The 21,002-nt window shown below is 67.7% G+C and overlaps 2 protein-coding genes across 2 annotated transcripts; both read left to right on the plus strand.

The window, feature by feature from the left end:
• Nucleotides 1-5,181: 5,181 nt before the first annotated feature.
• On the plus strand, nt 5,182-7,717 carry LOC309600431 (toll-like receptor 2; the record flags this gene model as incomplete). The annotated part of the gene is made up of 1 exon (XM_082332770.1): nt 5,182-7,717. One exon carries the CDS (start codon nt 5,182-5,184, stop codon nt 7,702-7,704), a length of 2,523 nt encoding a protein of 840 aa, XP_082188896.1. The 3' UTR covers nt 7,705-7,717.
• Nucleotides 7,718-8,448: 731 nt separating this feature from the next.
• Nucleotides 8,449-20,704, plus strand: ITGA10 (integrin subunit alpha 10; the record flags this gene model as incomplete). The annotated part of the gene is made up of 30 exons (XM_082333037.1): nt 8,449-8,500; nt 10,477-10,588; nt 11,531-11,628; nt 11,777-11,865; nt 11,961-12,075; nt 12,170-12,297; nt 13,051-13,199; nt 13,708-13,858; nt 14,014-14,179; nt 14,280-14,353; nt 14,626-14,770; nt 15,533-15,681; nt 15,765-15,908; nt 16,155-16,358; nt 16,471-16,601; nt 16,823-16,989; nt 17,374-17,516; nt 17,612-17,719; nt 17,802-17,887; nt 17,969-18,110; nt 18,992-19,084; nt 19,157-19,233; nt 19,335-19,418; nt 19,518-19,602; nt 19,672-19,785; nt 19,869-19,964; nt 20,054-20,167; nt 20,244-20,339; nt 20,435-20,548; nt 20,645-20,704. The coding sequence occupies 30 exons, from the start codon at nt 8,449-8,451 to the stop codon at nt 20,702-20,704; spliced, it is 3,486 nt and encodes a 1,161-aa protein (XP_082189163.1).
• Nucleotides 20,705-21,002: the final 298 nt, after the last annotated feature.

Here is a 21,002-nt window from a genome sequence, read left to right on the forward strand (position 1 = left end):
GGGGGCCGGGGGTGACCCCGGTGTGGGGCCGGGGGGGCCGGGGGTGACCCCGGTGCGGGGCCGGGGGTGGCCCCGGTGCGGGGCCGGGGGGGCCGGGGGTGACCCCGGTGCGGGGCCGGGGGGGCCGGGGGTGACCCCGGTGCGGGGCCGGGGGGGCCGGGGGTGACCCCGGTGCGGGGCCGAGGGGGCCGGGGGTGACCCGGTGCGGGGCCGAGGGGGCCGGGGGTGGCCCCGGTGCGGGGCCGAGGGGGCCGGGGGTGGCCCCGGTGTGGGCCGAGGGGGCCGGGGGTGACCCCGGTGCGGGGCCGGGGGTGACCCCGGTGTGGGCCGAGGGGGCCGGGGGTGACCCGGTGCGGGGCCGAGGGGGCCGGGGGTGGCCCCGGTGTGGGCCGAGGGGGCCGGGGGTGACCCGGTGCGGGGCCGAGGGGGCCGGGGGTGACCCCGGTGCGGGGCCGGGGGGGCCGGGGGTGACCCCGGTGTGGGCCGAGGGGGCCGGGGGTGACCCGGTGCGGGGCCGGGGGGGCCGGGGGTGACCCCGGTGTGGGCCGAGGGGGCCGGGGGTGACCCGGTGCGGGGCCGAGGGGGCCGGGGGTGACCCGGTGCGGGGCCGAGGGGGCCGGGGGTGACCCCGGTGCGGGGCCGGGGGGGCCGGGGGTGACCCCGGTGTGGGCCGAGGGGGCCGGGGGTGACCCGGTGCGGGGCCGGGGGTGACCCCGGTGTGGGCCGAGGGGGCCGGGGGTGACCCCGGTGCGGGGCCGGGGGGGCCGGGGGTGACCCCGGTGTGGGCCGAGGGGGCCGGGGGTGACCCGGTGCGGGGCCGAGGGGGCCGGGGGTGGCCCCGGTGTGGGCCGAGGGGGCCGGGGGTGACCCCGGTGCAGGGTGCGGGGGCCGGGGGTGACCCCGGTGCGGGGCCGGGGGGGCCGGGGGTGGCCCCGGTGTGGGCCGAGGGGGCCGGGGGTGACCCCGGTGCAGGGTGCGGGGGCCGGGGGTGACCCCGGTGCGGGGCCGGGGGGCCGGGGGTGACCCCGGTGCGGGGTGTGGGGGCCGGGGGTGGCCCCGGTGCAGGGTGTGGGCGCCGGGGGTGGCCCCGGTGTGGGGCCGGGGGGGCCGGGGGTGGCCCCGGTGCGGGCTGTGGGGGCCGGGGGTGACCCAGTGCGGGGCCGGGGGCCTCGGGGCCCTGCCCCGCGCCCGGACGCGGAGCTCTGGGTTTCCCCGTGTGGGATGGCTGCGGAGCTGCTGGCGACGGCACAGGGGCTCTGGGTTTGGTTCTGCCTGCGCAAACAGCTGGTGCCTGGGTTATTTCTCTTTGTGCGTGCCTAAGGCTGCGCGGTTAGCTTATTTCTGGTTACGTATAGGTCACTGCTTCATATGGGGCTTATTTTGTGTACATATAGGTAACCACTTCATACTTTATTTTTGTTTACATATAGGTAACCATTTCATACTTAGCTTATTTTTGTTTACATGTATGTAACTGTTTCATACTTAGCTTATTTTTGTTTACATATATGTAACCATTTCATACTTTATTTTTGTTTACACATATGTAACCATTTCATACTTAGCTTATTTTTGTTTACATATATGTAACTACTTCATATTGAGCTTATTTTGTTTACATATATGTAACCATTTCATACTTAGCTTATTTTTGTTTACACATATGTAACTATTTCATAGTTTATTTTTGTTTACACATATGTAACTACTTCATATTGAGCTTATTTTTGTTTCCATCCATGAAATAGTTACATATTGAGCTTATTTTTGTTTCCGTATATGTAACTCTTTTGCACTTGGTTTATTTAATTTTCCTATTTATTTCATTCCCATCCTTAATTTTCATCCTTAATTTAATGTTTCTATTAAATACGAAAGCGAAGGGGTTTAGGAATCGTTCGCCGAAGCGGGAGCCTGCCGTCGGCTCCCCGGCCTCCTCGGCGCTGGGTTTTTCCGCGCTGGCCTGGCCTCGGCGCTCCCCGAAATCTGGGGGGGAACCTCTGGTTCTGTGGGTCCCCTCCCGGCCGCCTTCAGCCCCCTCGCCCGCATCCCCCGAAATCCCCTCCCAGCCCTTCCCCAGCTCCGCGGACGCCTCCGCATTCCCGTTTGCCGGCGCAGGGAGCTCTGCCCGCGTCCCTCAGCCGCCCCGGAGAACCCGTACGGCGTTTCCACCCCCATAAACCATTTTCCATCCGTCCCCATCGTCCCGGCGGCGAACGGAGGCGGGAGTGTCGGGGGCCGGGGCCTCCAGCCTCCTGCGCTCCTCTTAAATCTACTTTTATCCCAAAATATCCCGATTAATTAGCAGGATCATCTTGGATAATAAAAAAAAAATCCATTTATCCCAGTGTTTATTGGGCTGTGGTCTATAAAGAGAAGACAGATCGTACCTTGGGGGAGCGGGGACGGGGTTTGAGCTGCTCGTTCTGACTAGTTCGCATGGTGATGAACTAAATCCAACTAATTCCCATGGTTATGAGCTAATTCCGGCTACTTCGGGTTGTTATGAGCTAATTCCGGCGCATTCGGGTTGTTATGAGCTAATTCCGGCACATTCGGGTTGTTATGAGCTAATTCCGGCGCATTCGGGTTGTTATGAGCTAATTCCGGCTACTTCGGGTTGTTATGAGCTAATTCCGGCGCATTCGGGTTGTTATGAGCTAATTCCGGCACATTCGGGTTGTTATGAGCTAATTCCGGCGCATTCGGGTTGTTATGAGCTAATTCCGGCGCATTCGGGTTGTTATGAGCTAATTCCAGCGCATTCGGGTTGATTTGCAGAGCCGATCGCCAGGTGCCCTCCTGCCGCCGCGGCGGAGCTTTCCCAGGCAAGAGAAGCTCTGAAACCGAAACCAGCAACCGTCATCCAAGTTCAATTCCCATTAATTAACCGGGACTGGTCCCGCCAGGCTGGGGGACGCGGTGGCCTCGGCGGGACCCCCGGCGCCTCGCGGCGGAGCCTGGAAACACCGATGCGGAGGGTTTTTCCCCCCGCTCTTCCACCCGTTCCCTATTTGTGCTCCTCCAAACCCGCCGGGCGAGCTCGCCGCTGACGGGAGCGGGGTCTTCGTTAGTCGGTCATTAAGGAGAGGGCTCGAGGTTGGTCTGGGTGCGTCCCTCGGGCTGCCTGGTGCTTGGCTTTCCGTCGCGGGGGGCTGGAGCCGGTGGAGGGGACCCCCTGGGACCCCCCCCAGGACCCCCTGGGACCCCCCCACCGGGACCCCTGTGTGCAGAGGGACGGAGCCGGGGCAGCGCCAAGCCCGGGGGGGGGCTTGTACTGGGCAGCTGTGGGGAAGGACTGGGGATGCTGGGGTGGTTTGGAGGTGCTGGGCTGGGCTGAAGACACTGGGGTGGGCTGGGGGCACTGGGATGGACTGGGGATGCTGGACTGGGGGCACTGAGCTGGACTGGGAGCACTGGCCCAGAGGCACTGGGCTGGACTGGGGGCACCGAGCTGGACTGGCGGTACTGGACTGGGAGCTCTGAGCTGGACTGGGGGTGCTGGGCTGGACTGGGGGCTCTGAGCTCAATTTGGGGTTGCTGAACTGGGGTTACTGGGCTGGACTGGGGGCACTGAGCTGGGCTGGGGCTGCTGGAATTGAGCTGAATTTGGGGTGCTGGGCTGGACTGGGGGCACTGGTTTGAGCTGGGGGTACTGGGCTGGAGTGGGGGCACCGTGCCGGGAGCACCGGACCCCGGCGCGCGAGGTCACATCGTTCTGGGGCGCGGGGGGCTTTGGGGACCCCAGCCCCCCCGCGAGCCGGGCCCCCGGCACGGCCCCTGCCTGCAGCCCTGCCCGCAGCCCTTCCCCGGGGGCAAAGCGCAGCGGGGGGCCGCCCCGGCCGGGGAGGGAAAGCGGCCTCCTCCCGGCCCGCCGCACCGCACCGCGCCGCCGGCCGCCTTGGCATCGCCGCGGCCTCGCTCCCCCTCCCGTTCCTGGATGCGACCGCTGCTGTTCCCGCCCCGGCTGAGACCGGCTGAACTCGCTGCATGCCAGGCGCCGTGTGGGGTGAGCAGGGGCCGGCCGGGGGGGGAGCTTGGGGGGGTTTTGGGGTGACGGGGCGCTCCCGCGGCGTTCGGGCTGGGCTGGCGTCGGGAATGAGGAAGGGTTTGGCGCTGGGAGGGTTTTGGCGGGGTGGGACGAGGGTCACCCGTGCCTCAGTTTCCCCACGTGGGCGCCGCAGCCCCACGGGGCGCAGGCGTTTCCCGTGGGGGGACGCACGAAGGGACCCCGGGGACCGCGCCAGCCCCCGCGGGTGCCCCGCCGCCCGCTCCGCCGCCCAACCGCCGCTGCTTTGGGCCGCTTCCAGGTGTTTTTCCTCCTTTCCGTGCAAGCACGGGGAGGAGCCTGGGACGCGGGGGGACATTTTTAGGGTGAAGCAGGGCGGCTGCCCCATGCCCCCACGTCCCCCCCGGGCTGGGGTCTGGGCCTGGGCAGGGCTGGGACCCCGGGGGCCCTACCTGGCCCCGCTGTGCCACCTTTGCCCTCGGCGTTGGGGCAGGACAGACGCCGTCTGTTTTTCTCCTCCAGTTTCCTGTGGTTTTCCCTCCCCCCCCCAATAAAAACACCTGAGCTCCCGGCCGCAGCGGCCCCGCGGCCGAGGAGCACAAGTTTGCTTCTGTGCAGAAAAGCTCATTTTTGAAATTGGTTTGGTTTTTTTTTTTTTTTTCTTTGATTGGAAAATAAAACCCACCCTAAAAATCAGTGGAGAAGCAAAACATGGGGGCTCAGCCCGGGGGAGCCCCTGGGGATCCGGTCCCCAATCCCCCTGGGATCCATTTCCTGATCCTTGGATCCAGTCCCACCCCCCCTCACCCCACCGATCCGGTCCCCAATCCCCCTAGGATCCAGTCCCTGATTCCCAGGATCTGATCTCCGGGATCCAGTCCCCAACCCCCCAGGGATCCAATCCCTGATCCCCCTGGGATCCAGTCTCCTGTCCCTGCCCAGATCCAGTTCCCCAATCCCCCTGGGATCCAGTCCCCGAGCCCCCAAGGGAAGATTTGCCCGTCCCCATCCCACCGGATCCAGCTGCCACCTCCTGCCCTCCTGGGGGCTGATCCCGGGGGCGTCCCGGACATTCGGGGTCGCCCCCGCGCAGCCCCCGCGTCCCCGAGGGGCCGCGGCACCGCTGACCCCGCTCCTCTCCCGCCGCAGGACGGCTCCGTGGGGATGCCTGGATGCCCCTTCCAGCCCCGGCCCCGCTCCCGCCACCGGCGGCACCTCCCCGGCCACCCCGCTGCCACGCCGGAGGCCATGCGGCCCCTCCGACTGCCGGCGCCCGGGGGGTTTGGTGCCTGGCGCTGCTGGTGCTGGCGGGGGACGCGGCGTGGCCGCCGTGCCGCATCGACGCCGACAACGAGACGGGGCTGTGCAAGGGGCAGGACCTGCTGCGGGTGCCCCACGGCCTCCCCGGCGGCCTGTGCAGCCTTGACCTCTCCTACAACAAGCTACGGGAGATCACGGCGGGCGACTTTGCCGGCATGACCCAGCTGCGGCGCTTGGATTTGGGCTACAACAACATCTCCCGCATCGCGCCGGATGCCTTCCTCTCCAACCTCCTCTTGGAGCATCTCCGGCTCTTCAACAACTCCCTCCACCACATCCCGGCACTGGCGTTGCAACCGTTGGTCAACCTCCGTTGGCTGGACATGTCCAACAACCTCTACTGCAGCGCGGCGTTGGGCAGCGTCTTCGGCGAGCTGCGGCGGTTGCAGGTGCTGTCGCTGGGGGGGCCGCTGCTGCGGGACATCTCCCGGGGAGACTTCGCAGTCTTGAAGGACACGGCGCTGCAGAAGTTCGCCATCAAGTCGGCCTCCAGCCTGCGGCGGTACGAAGCCGGGGCTTTCTCGTGGCTGAACACCACGGAGCTGTGGTGCGACATGGCCTTGGACGAGAGCGCGGCGGCTCTGCCGGTGATGCTGCGGGACCTGCGGGGCAAACCCCTCGACTACCTGCGTTTCCGTAACCTCTTCGAGTTCACCTACTACACCGGCGATGCCGATCCCTTCGCCGGCTTGGCCGAGTTGCAAATCACCAAGTTGGTCTTCTACCGGGGCAAGTTCAACGAGAACCTCCTCCGCTTGGCCCTGCTCAACGTCCAACGCTCCCGCGTCCGCGACTTGGCGCTGGTGGCCATCGACTTTGCCCGCTCGCCACGGTGGAACAACTCTGGCGTGGGGGCGGCCGCCCCACGGCTCGACCGCCTCTTGCTGCAGGACATCAGCAACCCCGACGTCCTGCGTTTCGACTGGACCTTCACCTGGTTGAGCGGCGTGGCCGCCCTCTCCATCATCAACGTCAACTTCAACTACGTCCCCTGCGACGCCTGGGGCGAGATGCGCAACGTGGAGGCCTTGGACATCTCCAGCAACCGTCTGGAAGATGGTTATATCTACAACCAACGTTGCCACTACCAGGGCGTCATGCCCAAGCTGGAGAGCTTCGTCTTGGCCTCCAACCAGCTCCTGCGCCTGGCTGTGGTAGCCGCCTTGACGCGGACCTGGCCCCGGCTTGCCCGCCTCGACGCCAGCCACAACGGCTTGGGCAGCCTGCAGGAGACGTGTCAATGGAGTCCCACCTTGCGTTGGCTGGCCCTGCACCACAACCGGGTGACGGCGGGCACCTTTGGGTGCCTGCCCACCACCCTCGAGTACCTGGACCTCTCCTACTCCCAGCTCGACCGCTTGGACATGGACTACTTCACCCGAAGCCCCCGGTTGCGGGAGCTGCGGTTGAGCGGCAACAAGATCAAGTTCATCCCCTCCGAGTGGAGATGCCCCCATTTGGAGGTGCTGACCATCGACGGCAACTCCTTCGGCGTCATCAACCGTGGCTCCTTCGTCAACATGCCGCGGCTCGTTAGCCTGGCAGCCGGCAACAACCCCTACCACTGCACCTGTGACCTCTACCTCTTCTTGGAGGAGACGCGGCGACGGGGACGACCCATCTTGGCCGACTGGCCCCACAACTGGACCTGCTACCACCCCGAGCCGCTGCTGGATACGGCCGTGGCCGCTTACGCCCCGCGTCCCTTGGAATGCGATGTGCCGGCGCTGGTGGCCGTGGCGGTGGCCAGCACGGCGGTGGCAGTGGCGGCGTGCGCCGTGCTCTGCTGGAAGCTGGACGCCGGTTGGTACCTGCGAGCCACGTACCGGTTGGTGCGCGCCAAGTACGGCAGGCGGCGGACAGACACCGTGCGGCGATGCTCCTACCACGCCTTCGTCTCCTACAGCCGCGCCGACGCCGACTGGGTTCGCCAGGAGCTTCTGCACCGGCTGGAGAGCAACACGCCGCCTTACCGGCTCTGCATCCACGAGCGGGACTTCACGCCGGGCCGTTGGATCATCGATAACATCGTGGAGAACATCGAGCGGAGCGCCAAGGTCATCTTCGTCCTCTCCCGCAGCTTCGTCGACAGCGAGTGGTGCAACTACGAGCTCTACTTCGCCCACCAGCGCGCCGTGGGGCTGGGCAGCGAGGACGTCATCTTGGTGGTGAAGGAAGCCATCGATGCTCGGGGTTTGCCCCGGCGTTTCGCCCGGCTCCGGAAGATGTTGGGCTCCAAGACCTACCTGGAGTGGCCCCACGAGCTCGGGAGGCGACCCTTCTTCTGGCTTCAGCTTCGGAGCCTCCTGGGCAGCCCCGGGGAGCCCGGTCCTTCCGCCGGCGAGGAGGAGACGGTCGTGGATGCCACCACGTAGCGGTGGCCTCTGCTGCCCCGTGTCCTTCAGTAACTGGAAGGCGGTCTTGGGGTGCCACCAAGGGCTGGGCATCCCATCTGCCTCAGTTTCCCCTGCCAGGGGTGGCTCAAGGAGCAGATGGTGGGGTGGGATGGGGGGGTCCTCACCAAGGTCACCCCATCTTCTCAGCCTCCTCCAAGGGACAGGAGATGGGGACAGTGCCCAGGAGGTGGCAGTGTCACCCGGAGGACGTGGCCACCCGAAATCCACCCGGAATCCACCGAGAGCCCAGGACGGCAGCGAGGACCCCAAACCCCCCATCCCTGCACCCCCAGCCTTCAATCGAGGTCCCCGGGGAGCAGAGCCGCGGGTCCCAGCCACGTCCGCGGGGTTCGGTCCTTGCTGGGGACACCACGGGAGCCGCTTCCCGCCCCACGCAGGGACCGCTTCGCCGGGAAAAGGGGAGAAGCCCCCCCAGCGGCACCCCGAGCATCCCGCTGCCCCCGAGATCCCGCGTCCCCCTGCCCCCTCCTTCCCTCGCCTCTTTTTTCCATGTTTTTCTCCACTTTGCCTTTTTTTCCTAACTCCGTCCTCCAAAAAAAAAAAAAACAACCCGCTCCGGCTGTTTATTTTTAGCAGCCAATTGAAGATGAAGGAGGAGGAAAAAAAAATATTAAAAAAAAGAGGAAAAAAAAAAAAAACCCTATCCCATACGGAGACAGAGTAACCTTTGAGCCGCGCGCGGCCGATGCCGGCGGTGGGGCGATGGAGGGCGGTGGGTGCCGGCGGCTTCTCCCAGCGCTGCTCCTGCTCCCAGGTAACGTCGCCCCGAAATCCAGCCGGCTTCGGGAAAAGAGGGGGGGCTTGGGGGTGAATCGGGGGCGGGTGGCGATGCTGCGGGGGGGGTTGGTGCCGAGCTGGGTACCCATTAACCCGGAGCTCAGCGATGTGTGGATGCCGCCGCCGAGCCGGTCGGGGGGGATTTGGGGGAAAACCGCCCCGTTTTGGTCCTTCTCCCCCCTCCTCAATGTATTTTTGGCTTTTTTCTGATGGAGGGGGGACCCCGAAACCTCCCCTGGTTTGGGGATGGGGCCGGGAAGGGGCCGGTGCCGGCGTGGAAGGAAGCCAAACCCCGCTACGAGGAGCTAAAAAAAACTTTAATGGAAAATCTCTACATTTGGGGGGAAAAAAGGACCCAAAAGCAGGGGTTTCCACCCCCCGAGGGGGAGGTTGGCGGCTGGGTCCCCAGCCCGTCTCCGTCCCATCCGGGCACGTCCGCGCGGCCTCGCCATGCCCCGCCGGCTGGGGAAACTGAGGCACGCAGCCAGCGCCGGCGTCAGCGGCCCGTGGCCTCCCCTCAGTGCCTCAGTTTCCCCATCCGGAGCCGGGGGCGCTGGGGATGGGGGGTGCAGCGCCTTGTGGCTCTTCTGGGGTTTGGAGGCAAACGCCAGCGCCCCGGGGCCCCCAGAATGGAACCCCCCGACTTGGCCTCGCCACCCCGGGGCCTTCTGGGGTGCTGGGTGCTGCATTTGGGGTGCTCAGTGCTGTACATGGGGTGCTGGGTGCTCAGTGCCGCATTGTAGGGTGCTGGGTGCTGCATTTGGGGTGCTGAGTGCTGCCAGTGGGGTGCTCAGTGCTGCATTTGGGTGCTTGTTGCTATACATGGGGTGCTGGGTGCTGCATTTGGGGTGTTTGGTGCTGCCCATGGGGTGCTGGGTGCTCAGTGCCGCATTGTAGGGTCTGGCTGCTGTATGTAGGGTGCTGAGTGCTGCCAGTGGGGTGCTCAGTGCTGCATTTGGGGTGCTTGTTGCTATACATGGGGTGCTGGGTGCTGCATTTGGGGTGCTGAGTGCTGCATTTGGGGTGCTCAGTGCTGTACGTGGGGTGCTGGGTGCTCAGTGCTGCATTGTAGGGTCTGGCTGCTGTATGTAGGGTGCTGGGTGCTGCATTTGGGGTGCTCGATGCTGCATACAGGGTGCTTGGTGCTAAACGGGGGGTGCTCAGTGCTGCATTTGGGGTGCTGGGTGCTATATGTAGGGTGCTGGGTGCTATACATGGGGTGCTGGGTGCTGTCTGTGGGGTGCTGGGTGCTGCATTTGGGGTGCTGGGTGCTGTACGAGGGGTGCTGGGTGCTGTCTGTGGGGTGCTGGGTGCTGCATTTGGGGTGCTCAGTGCTGCATGTGGGGTGCTGGGTGCTGCATTTGGGGTGCTGGGTGCTGTACGTGGGGTGCTGGGTGCTGCCTGTGTGATGCTCGGAGCCCCACGCCGGGTGCTCAGCACCCAGCACTCAGGACCTCTCCCCACGCCCCCCGGGACGGGGGCCAGCGCCGCAGCCCCACGGAGACCTTTCCCCGCAGGTTTCCACCCCGACGGGCGCCCCAAGCACCCATGGGTGCCGGGGCCCTGCCGCGGCTCCCCAGCCGCCCTCTTCATCCTCCCGCCCTCCGCCCGCTGCCCAGAGCCCGCCGTGGCCATCGCCCTGCCTAATTATGGGCCTGCGGCCGGCAAACGAGGCGGCTGCGGCGCGGCCATCGCGGGTCGCACCCATCCCCGTGTCCTCCCCCCCCCGTTTTCCTTCCCCGCTGGGTGGAGATGGGTGCTGCCGGCGGCACCCAAAAAATCAGGTTTTTGGGGCGGGGGGGCTTCGCGTGGGCGCCGCGGTGCCGAAGCCTTCGCGCTTTGGGGGTTGCGCCGAAGCGGCCCCGTCCCTATAGATGGGCGTAGGGTGGGGGGACCGTGGGACGCCTGCCTCCGTGGGTGCCCCCACCCTCAGGGCTCGCCGTCCCCCCCCAGGGCTGTGCGTGGGGTTCAACGTCGACGTGAAGCGCCCGCGGCTCTTCCACGGGCCGGCCGAAGCCCAGTTTGGCTACAAGGTGCTGCAGCGGGCGGGCGGCGGGGAGAAGTGGTGAGTGGCACCCATGGGGGGGGACATGGGGACACCCGTGGGGCTTTGACCCCCCCCAGCACGTCCCAGGGGGCGGGTGCGTGGGGCAGGGCTGGGGGACGGGGGGTGCGCAGCTTGCGATGCCCAGGGAGGGGAAACTGAGGCAGGGAGGGGGAAGCCAGGGCAGGGAGGGGGAAGCCAGGGCAGGGAGGGGGGAAACTGAGGCAGGGAGGGGGAAACTGAGGCAGGGAGGGGGGAAACTGAGGCAGGGAGGGGGAAACTGAGGCAGGGAGGGGGAAGCCGGGGCAGGGAGGGGAAACTGAGGCAGGGAGGGGGAAGCCGGGGCAGGGAGGGGGGAAACTGAGGCAGGGAGGGGGAAGCCAGGGCAGGGAGGGGAAACTGAGGCAGGGAGGGGGAAGCTGGGGCAGGGAGGGGAAACTGAGGCAGGGAGGGGGAAGCCGGGGCAGGGAGGGGGAAGCCAGGGCAGGGAGGGGGGAAACTGAGGCAGGGAGGGGGAAGCCAGGGCAGGGAGGGGAAACTGAGGCAGGGAGGGGGAAGCCGGGGCAGGGAGGGGGAAGCCGGGGCAGGGAGCCGGACGGCGAAGCCCCTCCGTGTTTTCTGGGGGCAGAAATGGAGTTTTAAGCCTTGCCGTGGGTTTGTGCTCTGCCCCGGCACAGCTTGGGGTGGGGGGGCACGAAAAGAAGGGTCCCATCGGTAAAACCGGGGGGGCCCAGTGCCCGTGCCGGGGTTGGGATGCCGATCAAAGGGAGGACAGACAGACAGACAGCCAGACGGACGGAAACCGCCAGCAGCCCGGGGCCGGTGGCGGAAACGCCGTGGCACGGTGCCGGCGGCGGGGGCGGGCAGGGTTTGGCGTTGCGCCCCGAAATGTCGTGGCCGAGCCGGAGCGGGGTGGTGCCGGTGACCCGGCCCGGTGTCCCCCATGCTGCCACGTCCCCGCAGGCTGCTGGTGGGGGCCCCTTGGGACGGCGACCGCCAAGGTGACATCTACAAGTGTCGCGTGGGACCCCCCAACGCCACGTGCGCCAAAGCCAACCTCGGTACCGCCATGCCCCACGGGGACGGGTGGCCACACCCGCGCCCGGCTTTGCCCGTTGCAGGCCGGCAGCCGTCCCGGCACGGCCGCGGTGGGGCTCGGGGGGTCACCCCAGCGCTGACCCCCGGCATCTCTCTTTCCCCGGCCCCGAGGATCCGCAGCGCCCTGGCTCTCCCCCGGCTCCGGCCACAGCGTGCACCTCGGGATGACCCTCCTGGACTCCAGGGACGGCGGCTTCGTGGTGAGCGGAGCCTCCCCCCGAGGGAAACCGAGGCAGGGCCGGGCGTGGGGGTCAGGTCCCAGCCCGTGCGCTCTGTCGTCCCCGTCACCCCCCAGGCTTGCGCCCCGCTTTGGTCCCAGACGTGCGGCACCTCCGTCTTCAGCACCGGCATCTGCGCCCGGCTGGACGGTGACCTCCGGCCGGTGGGGACCATCGCGCCCACGGCACAGCGTGAGTGGGGGGCGGCTGCGGTGTGCGCGGGCCGTGCCGTGCCGTGCCGCGCCGCGCCGTGCCGTGCCGGTGCCAGCTGCGTCCCTCGTGGCAGGCTGCTCCACCTACATGGACATCGTCATCGTCCTGGACGGCTCCAACAGCATCTACCCCTGGTACGAGGTGCAGAACTTCCTCAGCAACATCCTCAGCAAGTTCTTCATCGGGCCCGGCCAGATCCAGGTGAGGGGGTGTCCCCGGGGCCCTGCCGGTGTCCCCAGGGCCATCACAGTGTCCCCAGGGCCCTGCCGGTGTCCCCAGGGCCATGCCATGTCCAGGACAACGTCGTTGTCCCTGGGGTGAGGAGGTCCCCTGGATGATGCCATCATTCCCAGGGCAATGCCATCATCCCTGGGGTGATTCCGCCATCCCTGGGGCAGTGCCATTGTCCCCAGGGCCATGCTGTTGTCCCTGGGACGATGCCACCTTTGGGGTAATGGCACCCCTAGGGCGATGCCATCATCCCTATGGCGATGCCATTGTCCTTGGGGCAATGCCATCATCCCTGGGCTGATGCCCTTCTCCCCAAGGCCATGCTGCTGTCCCTGTGGCAATGCCACCCCTGCGATGGTGCCATTGTCCCCAGGTGATGGTGATGGCATTGTCCCCAGAGCAATGCCATCGTCCCTGGGGCAGCGCCATCATCCTTGGGGCGATGCCATTGTCCCCAGGGCAATCCTGCAGCGATGCCACCCCTGGGGTGATGCCGTCACCCCCGGGGCGATGCCATTGTCCCCGGGGCGATGCCATCATCCCCAGGGCGATGCCGTCACCCCCGGGGCGATGCCATCATCCCCGGGGTGATGCCACCCCTGGGGCGACGCCAGCTGGGGATGCTTGCGGGGGGCCGAGGGCTGGGGGACGCACCGTGCGGGGGACACACACACACACGTTTTGGGGCGCGGGGCCGCGGGCTGAGCACCCCGTCCCGCGCAGGTGGGGGTGCTGCAGTACGGGGAGCGGGCGGTGCACGAGTGGGCGCTGGGCCGGTACCGGACGGCCGAGGAGGTGGTGGAGGCGGCCAAGAACATCAGCCGGCAGGAGGGGCGGGAGACGCGCACGGCCTTCGCCATCCGCCGGGCGTGGTGGGCACCGGCGGCGGGGTCGGGATTGGCGTTGGGAGCGGGATCAGGGCCGGGGTTGGGTTTGGGATTGGGATCGGGGTAGGGGTCGAGATTGAGATCAGGGTTGGGCTTGGGATCGGGGTTGGGCTTGGGATTGGGGTTGGGATGGGGGTTGGCCTTGGGATTGGGATCGGGGCTGGGGTTGGTCTTGGGATTGGGGTTGGGCTTGGGATCGGGGCTGGGATTGGGATCGGGGTTGGCATTGGGATCAGGGTTGGCATTGGGACAGGGGTCGGGATTGGGATAGGGGTCGGGATTGAGATTGGCGTCAGGATCAGGGTCGGGATCTGGGTTAGGATTAGGATTGGCATCAGGATTGGGATTGGGGTGGGGATTGGGATGGGGATCAGCGTTGGGACTGGGATCAGGATCAGGATTGGGGTTGGGACTGGGATCAGGGTTAGGACTGGGATTGGGATTGGGGTCCAGGTGGGGGTTGGGGTCGGCCTCAGGCCACCCATCCCGGCAGCACTGAAGCCTTCAGCCCCGAGCGGGGCGGGCGGGCGGATGCCACCCGGCTGATGATCGTGGTGACGGACGGGGAGTCCCACGACGGCGAGGAGCTGCCCGAGGCGCTGGCGGAGTGCGAGAGGCGCAACGTCACCCGCTACGCCATCGCGGTGAGCGCCCCGGCCACCTCCCTGCCCGCCGGTCGGGAGCAGGCACCGTGCCTCAGTTTCCCCATTTCCCTTTTGTGCCATGCTGGGGACCCCCATCCCGGCTGCGCTGGGGGCAGGATCCGGCCCCCGGCCGACGCTGGGCCCCCTCTCCCCAGGTGCTGGGGCACTACCTCCGCCGGCAGCAGGACCCCGAGGATTTCATCCGCGAGATCAAGTACATCGCCAGCGACCCGGATGAGAAATACTTCTTCAACGTCACCGACGAGGCCGCCCTCAACGACATCGTGGACGCCTTGGGCGACCGCATCTTCAGCCTGGAAGGTGACGTGGGGCCGGCTCCAGTCCCGGACCCCGCGGGGGGCTGCAGGAAAAACATCTGGAACCACATCTGGAGGCATCCCATCTCCTTCCCCCTCCCCAGGCACCCACGGGGACAACGAGAGCTCCTTCGAGCTGGAGATGTCCCAGATCGGCTTCTCCATCCACCTCCTGGAGGTGAGGCTGCCGGCCGGCCGGGATCCGGCCCAGGGAAGGGCTGGAGCGGGGAGGGCAGCGGAAAAAAATCCTCAGCCCATCCCGGGGCTGCGCGTCCCCGTCACGCTGAGCGTCCCCGTCACGCTGAGCGTCCCAGGCTGGGCAGGTGACATTTGGGGGGGGTTTGGGGAGAGTGAGGCATCGCCATGCACGCGATGGCCTCGAGGTGTGTGACACAGGCTTCCCATCCCGCCACGGCATCGCGTCACCCCCCGCTTCGCTTCCCCCCCCAGGACGGGATCCTCTTCGGCACCGTGGGAGCCTACGACTGGGATGGGGCCGTGCTGGAGGAGAGCCGGCGCGGCCGCATCGTCCCACCCCGGAAAGCCTTCGAGAAGGAGTTCCCGCTGGAGCTGAAGAACCATGCGGCTTATTTGGGTACGGGGGGGTGTCCCGAGGGACGTGGGCTGAACCGGGGATGCTCCGTGTCCCGGAGATGTGGGTGAACCAGGGATGCTCCGTGTCCTGGAGATGCACAGATCCCCAGGGATGCTCACTGCCCCAGGGGTGCTCAGTGCCCCCGGGATGCAGGATAAACCAGGGATGCTCAGCACCCAAAGGATGCTCACTGCCCCAGGGGTGCTCAGTGCCCCCGGGATGCAGGATAAACCAGGGATGCTCAGCACCCAAAGGATGCTCAGTGCCCCGGGGATGCTCGGTGCCCCCGGGATGCAGGATAAACTAGGGATGCTCAGCACCCAAAGGATGCTCAGTGCCCCGGGGATGCTCGGTGCCCCAGGGATGCAGGATAAACCAGGGATGCTCAGCACCCAAAGGATGCTCAGTGCCCCGGGGATGCTCGGTGCCCCCGGGATGCAGGATAAACCAGGGATGCTCAGCACCCAAAGGATGCTCAGTGCCCCGGGGATGCTCGGTGCCCCCGGGATGCAGGATAAACCAGGGATGCTCAGCACCCAAAGGATGCTCAGTGCCCTGGGGATGCAGAGGGGACTGAGGATGCTCAGCACCTCAGGGATGTGGAGCAAATGGGATGCTCAGTGTCCGGGGCATGGAGAGGAACCGGGGATGCCGGGTGCCCCGGGGATGCCGGGTGCCCCAGGGACACAGGGTGGCCGAGGACCAGCCCCACCAACGCCAGGGCTTCTCCCTGCCGCTGACGCCCGGGCTCTCCCACCCCAGGTTACGCCGTCTCCTCGCTGCGGCTGCCGGGCGGGCAGCGCCTGTACGTGGCCGGAGCCCCCCGCTTCCAGCACAAGGGCAAGGTGATCCTCTTCGAGCTGGATGCCGTGGGGACGGTGACAGTGGCCCAGGCGCTGACGGGGGAGCAGGTAGGGGCTGCCGGGGGGACGGGCGGCCGTGGGAAGGGGCTGCCGGCAGCCCCCAGCCTCACGCGGCCCCGCTGTCTCGGCAGATCGGCTCCTACTTCGGCAGCGAGGTGTGCGCCCTGGACGTGGACGGTGACGGGGTCACCGACGTGCTGCTGGTGGCAGCTCCCATGTACCTGGGCGCCCAGAGCAGGGAGACGGGGAGAGTGTATCTGTACAGCGTGGGGCAGGTGAGGGGCTGGGGGGCCGGGGGACACGGCAGGGCTGGGGCTGGGCTGGAGGGGACACTGCAGGGTCAGAGGGGCGCGGTGGGGGGACACAGGAGGGTTTGGGGGGACACAGCGGGGCTGGGGGGACACACACAGCCCAGGGGATCCCCCTGCACTCCCCCTTCCACCTCCCGGGGCTCAGGCGCGGAGCACACAGGGCCGGACCCGGCACGGTGGGGGACCGAGGGCCGCCCTGTGCCCCTCCAGCGGCTCCTGGCCCCCGCCGGCACCCTGCACGCCGACAAGAAGCCACAGGACTCCCGGTTCGGCTACGCCCTGGCCGCCGTGCCGGATCTCAACCATGACGGCTTCAACGACGTGGTGGTGGGGGCTCCGCTGGAGGACGGGCACCGCGGTGCCGTCTATGTCTACCATGGTGCCCCAGGCACCCTCCTGCCCCATTACAAGCAGGTGAGATGGGTTTGGGGGGGTCTCGCTGCCATCTGGGGGCAACCTGAGGTTGAGCACAACCTTATACAAGACAGCAGTGAAGCCACTGCTCTCCCTGCTCTCGCCTCCCCAGCGCATCGAGGCGGCGGCGCTGGGCCCAGCCCTCAGCTATTTCGGACGCAGCGTGGACGGGCAGCTGGACCTGGATGGGGACGGGCTGGTGGACTTGGCCGTGGGGGCGCAGGGGGCGGCCGTGCTGCTGCGGTGAGTCCTGGGGACAGGGACGGGCGGAGGGGACATGGCTGTGCCGCCAGCCCCCACGCTCCGCAGGGCCACCCGGCTCAGCCATGCCTGGCGGGATGCGCTCAGGCATCTCCTGGACCCCCCCCCGTGCCTCAGTTTCCCCTTGCTGTAAGAGGAGGAGAGCCTGGGGACATCCAAGGTTGGATGTCAGCGTGCCAGTGACGCTGTCCCCTCGCTGCCAGCTCCCGCCAGATTGTCCAGGTCAACACCTCGCTGACGGTGGAGCCCTCATCCATCAACGTCATCCAGAAGAACTGCCACCGCGGCGGCACCGGCGCCGTCTGCCTCCGGGCCAAGGTCTGCTTCCGCGCCGGGACCCGAGCCCGGGGCCAGCGGGAGAGGGAGATCGGTGAGTGCGGGGGGACGGGACGGGCGCCCGGCCCTGGAGCATCCCAGGGCTTCCCCGGAGCATCCCTGGGGTGGCCCCAGAGCATCCGTGTGCCGATCCCAGAGCAGCCCAAGCCCATCCTCAGGGTGTCCCCAGAGCATCCCTGGAGCACCCCAGGAGTAGCTCTGGGGTGGCCCCTCAATATCACCGGAGCAGCCACGTGCCATCCCTGGAGCATCTCAAGAGCATCCTCAGGGTGTCCCCGGAGCATCCCCAGTGCTTCATCCCTCGAGCATCCCTGGGATGGCCCCAGAGCATCCCTGGGGTGTCCCCAGCGCGTCTCCGGGCTGTCCCCAGCCCCGCGAGTGGCCCCAACCCCTGACCCCCGTCCTGGTCCCCGCACAGAGCTCCGGTACAACGTGTCCCTGGAGGAGAGGACGCCGGGAGCCCGAGCCGCCTTCGACTCAGGTGCCCGGCGGCTGCTGCAGCGCCGCCTCGAGCTCTCGCTGGGGAGGCAGAGCTGTGTCCGCTTCCCCTTCCACGTCCTGGTGAGCCACGGCGGGACCCCTCCCTGGGACACGGGCGGCTTTTCCCACCCCCCAGCAGCACTGGGGGCTAACGGGGACCCCCCCGCCCTCCCCAGGACACCACGGACTATCTGCGGCCCCTCAGCTTCACGGTGAGGTTGGCCATGGCCGAATCCAGCGGGCCGGTGCTGGATGAGACGTCCCCCACCACCATCCGGAAGCTGGTGGGTGCTGGGGCGGGGGTTGGCCGGATCCGGGATCATCCCTGGTGCTGCCGGCACCGGGATCACACCCCGCTCCTTCCAGATCCCCTTCTTCAAGGACTGCGGGGAGGACAACGAGTGCGTCACGGACCTGGTGCTCCGGGCCACCATGGACATCGTGGGCTCCAGGTAGGGGGTGTCCCCGCGGTGGCGCGGGGCTGAGCTGTGTCCCGGGAGCCCCCCGGGCCGTAACCGCCCTGGCCGCTGCAGGCAGAGCCCCCACGTCCTGCGCAAGGGCAGGAGGAAGGTGGCGGTGGACGTGGTCCTGGAGAACAAGAAGGAGAACGCCTACAACGCCAGCCTGCTCCTCCGCTTCTCCAGCAACCTCCACTTCTCCAGCCTCGCGCTCCAGGTACGGGGACGCGGGGGGCTCCCCCAGACCTGTGCGGACCCCCCAGCCCCTCCAAGCCATCGTCGTCCCTCCAGCCCCGTGCAGACCCCCCAGTCCACCCCAGGGCAAAGACTGGGGTCTCGCCAGTCTTATATAGACCCTCCAGCCCATCCTCATCCCCAACCCAGCCCAGGCTGGGGGGTCCACTGGCCCCATATGGAGCCCCCACCCCAAGGTGGGGGTCCATTGGCCCCATGTGGATTCCCCTAACCCAAGGTGGGGGTCCATTGGCCCCATATGGATTCCCCTAACCCAAGGTGGGGGTCCATTGGCCCCATATGGAGCCCCCACCCCAAGGTGGGGGTCCATTGGCCCCATATGGATTCCCCTAACCCAAGGTGGGGGTCCATTGGCCCCATATGGAGCCCCCACCCCAAGGTGGGGGTCCATTGGCCCCATGTGGATCCCCCACCCCAAGGTGGGGGTCCACTGGCCCCATGTGGATCCCCCAACCCAAGGTGGGGGTCCATTGGCCCCATATGGATCCCCCACCCCAAGGTGGGGGTCCATTGGCCCCATGTGGATCCCCCACCCCAAGGTGGGGGTCCACTGGCCCCATGTGGATCCCCCAACCCAAGGTGGGGGTCCACTGGCCCCATGTGGATCCCCCACCCCAAGGTGGGGGTCCATTGGCCCCATGTGGATCCCCCACCCCAAGGTGGGGGTCCACTGGCCCCATATGGATCCCCCACCCCAAGGTGGGGGTCCACTGGCCCCATATGGATTCCCCTAACCCAAGGTGGGGGTCCACGTGGCCGTAGGGCCCCTGTGCTCAGCCCGAGCCCCCCCAGCTCCATCCCCTGGCGCTCCCGTCCCCGCAGGTGACGTCCCCCCCTCCGCAGGACGCCAGCCCGGTGAAGCTGGAGTGCACGGCGCTGGCGGGTCACCGCCGGCTCTGCAGCGTTGGCTACCCCGTCTTCCGCTCACTGGCCAAGGTAGGGGACCGCTGGGACCCCCGCTGGCCCCGTGCACCCATCCCACCCGCTCACGGCCCCGCTCGCCCCCAGGTCTCCTTCGCCCTGGAGCTGGAGTTCAGCTGCTCCGTCCTCCTCGACCGAGCCGAGGTCGCCCTCGAGGCCAGCAGGTAGGAGCGGGGCGGGGGGCTGCACCCCGTGGGGTGGCCGAGGCACCGGGGGGGTCTCGGGGTCCTCCCGAGCTCCCCACGGCCACGTCTCCCCCCTCCAGCGACAGCACCGAGGCGACGCCGGAGGACAACGCGGTCCGGCTTTCTGCCCCCATCCGCTACGAGCCCGACCTCTTCCTCTCCAGGTAGGGCTGGGGGGAGCGGGGCAAAGATGGGGGGGCTTCCTGGTGCTGGGGAGGGAGGCAGCGGGGATGCAGGAGCCGACCCCGCTCTCGTCCCGGCAGCGATGCCAACCTGCACCGCTACGAGGTTCACCCGCTCGGCACCTTCCCCCACGGCCCCGGCCCCGAATTCAAGACCACGGTGAAGGTAAGGAGATATGGGGGTGCGGAGGGGGGCTTGGGGGATCCTGGCTCACCCCAATTTCCCTCCCCCCAGGTGCAGAATTTCGGGTGCTACCCGGTCCGAAACCTCACCCTCCGCATGGCCCTGCCAGCCCTGGGCTACCGCCGTGCCACCTTCCTCTCCGTCACACGCGTCCTGGCCGACAACGTGAGTCCCTCGCCCGAGCCGCGGGTCCTGGGGGGTCCCCGCACCCCCTCAGCGCTGAGCCCGGCTCCTCTCCCCCCGCCCAGGCCACCTGCGTGCTGCAGACCCCCGCCGAGGAGCCGCGGGGCACGGCCACGGTGGTCCCCGTGCACCCCGAAGACCTCCTGCACGTGGACAGGCTGGTGAGCGCCGCCGTGAGCCCCCCCGAGCTGGGGTTTGGGGGGGTTTGGGGGGGCTCCTCTCACGTCACCCCACGGTTTTCCCCCTGTAGGACTGCGGCAACGCCTGGTGCCAGGAGCTGAGCTGCCGGCTGGGGCGGCTGGAGCGCGGCGGGGAGGTCTCCATCCACGTCCTCCGCACCATCCACAACGACTTCTTCCGCGGGGTGAGGAGGGGGAGCGTGGAGCCCCCAGCTGGGGTGGGAAACCCGGCTTGAACCCCCCCCTTTTCCCCGTCCCCAGGCTAAATTCAGGAGCGTGAAAGTGGTCAGCAGGGCCTGGCTGGGGGTCCCGGGGAGCAGCGTGCTGGTGCTGGAGGAGGGGGCACATCGGAGGGAGGTAGGAGCCCCCCCGGGCCCCCGCTGCCCCCAGACCTGGGCCGCAGGGACACCCCCGTCCCCCTTTGCTCCCCGGGGACCCTTCTTTTTCCGCAGACGGTGCTTGAGATCATCCAGGCGAAGCGGGTGCCCATCTCCCTCTGGATCCTGGTGGGCAGCATCCTGGGGGGGCTGCTCCTCCTGGCGCTGATCATCTTCTGCCTGTGGAAGGTGAGAGCGGGGCTGGGCCTGGGGGGGACAGCAGGGGACGGGGGGGCTCTGCCTGCCTTCCTCACGCTCCCCTCCCTCCTCTCCCTCTCGCCCCAGCTGGGCTTCTTCACCCGCAAGAAGCTCCCCGAGGAGGAGGAGGAGAAGGAGGAGCAGTGAGGGCAGGCGGTGGCCCCTCGAGCCCAGCACCGTCGGGAAGGGACGCGTCCCTTCCCCATCCTTGGGGACACAACCGGGGGCTCGGGACTCTGCCACCCCCCCGCCTCGGCTCCATCCTTGCGGAGGGCGATGCCTCCGCGGGGGCTGGATTGTGCTGGCACGTGGATGCAGCCAGGTGAGGTCGGGGGCTGGCGTCGGGGCGAAGGAGCCCCCAGGTTTGACCCGCAGGACTCGGGGGTGGTCGTGGAGGTGGGGAAAGGGGGAATCAACCGGGCTGAAACAAGCGGCTCCACCAATA

The sequence above is a fragment of the Platalea leucorodia genome (assembly GCF_965183815.1).
Source record: "Platalea leucorodia genome assembly, chromosome: 24".
In the NCBI taxonomy this organism is placed as follows: domain Eukaryota; kingdom Metazoa; phylum Chordata; class Aves; order Pelecaniformes; family Threskiornithidae; genus Platalea; species Platalea leucorodia.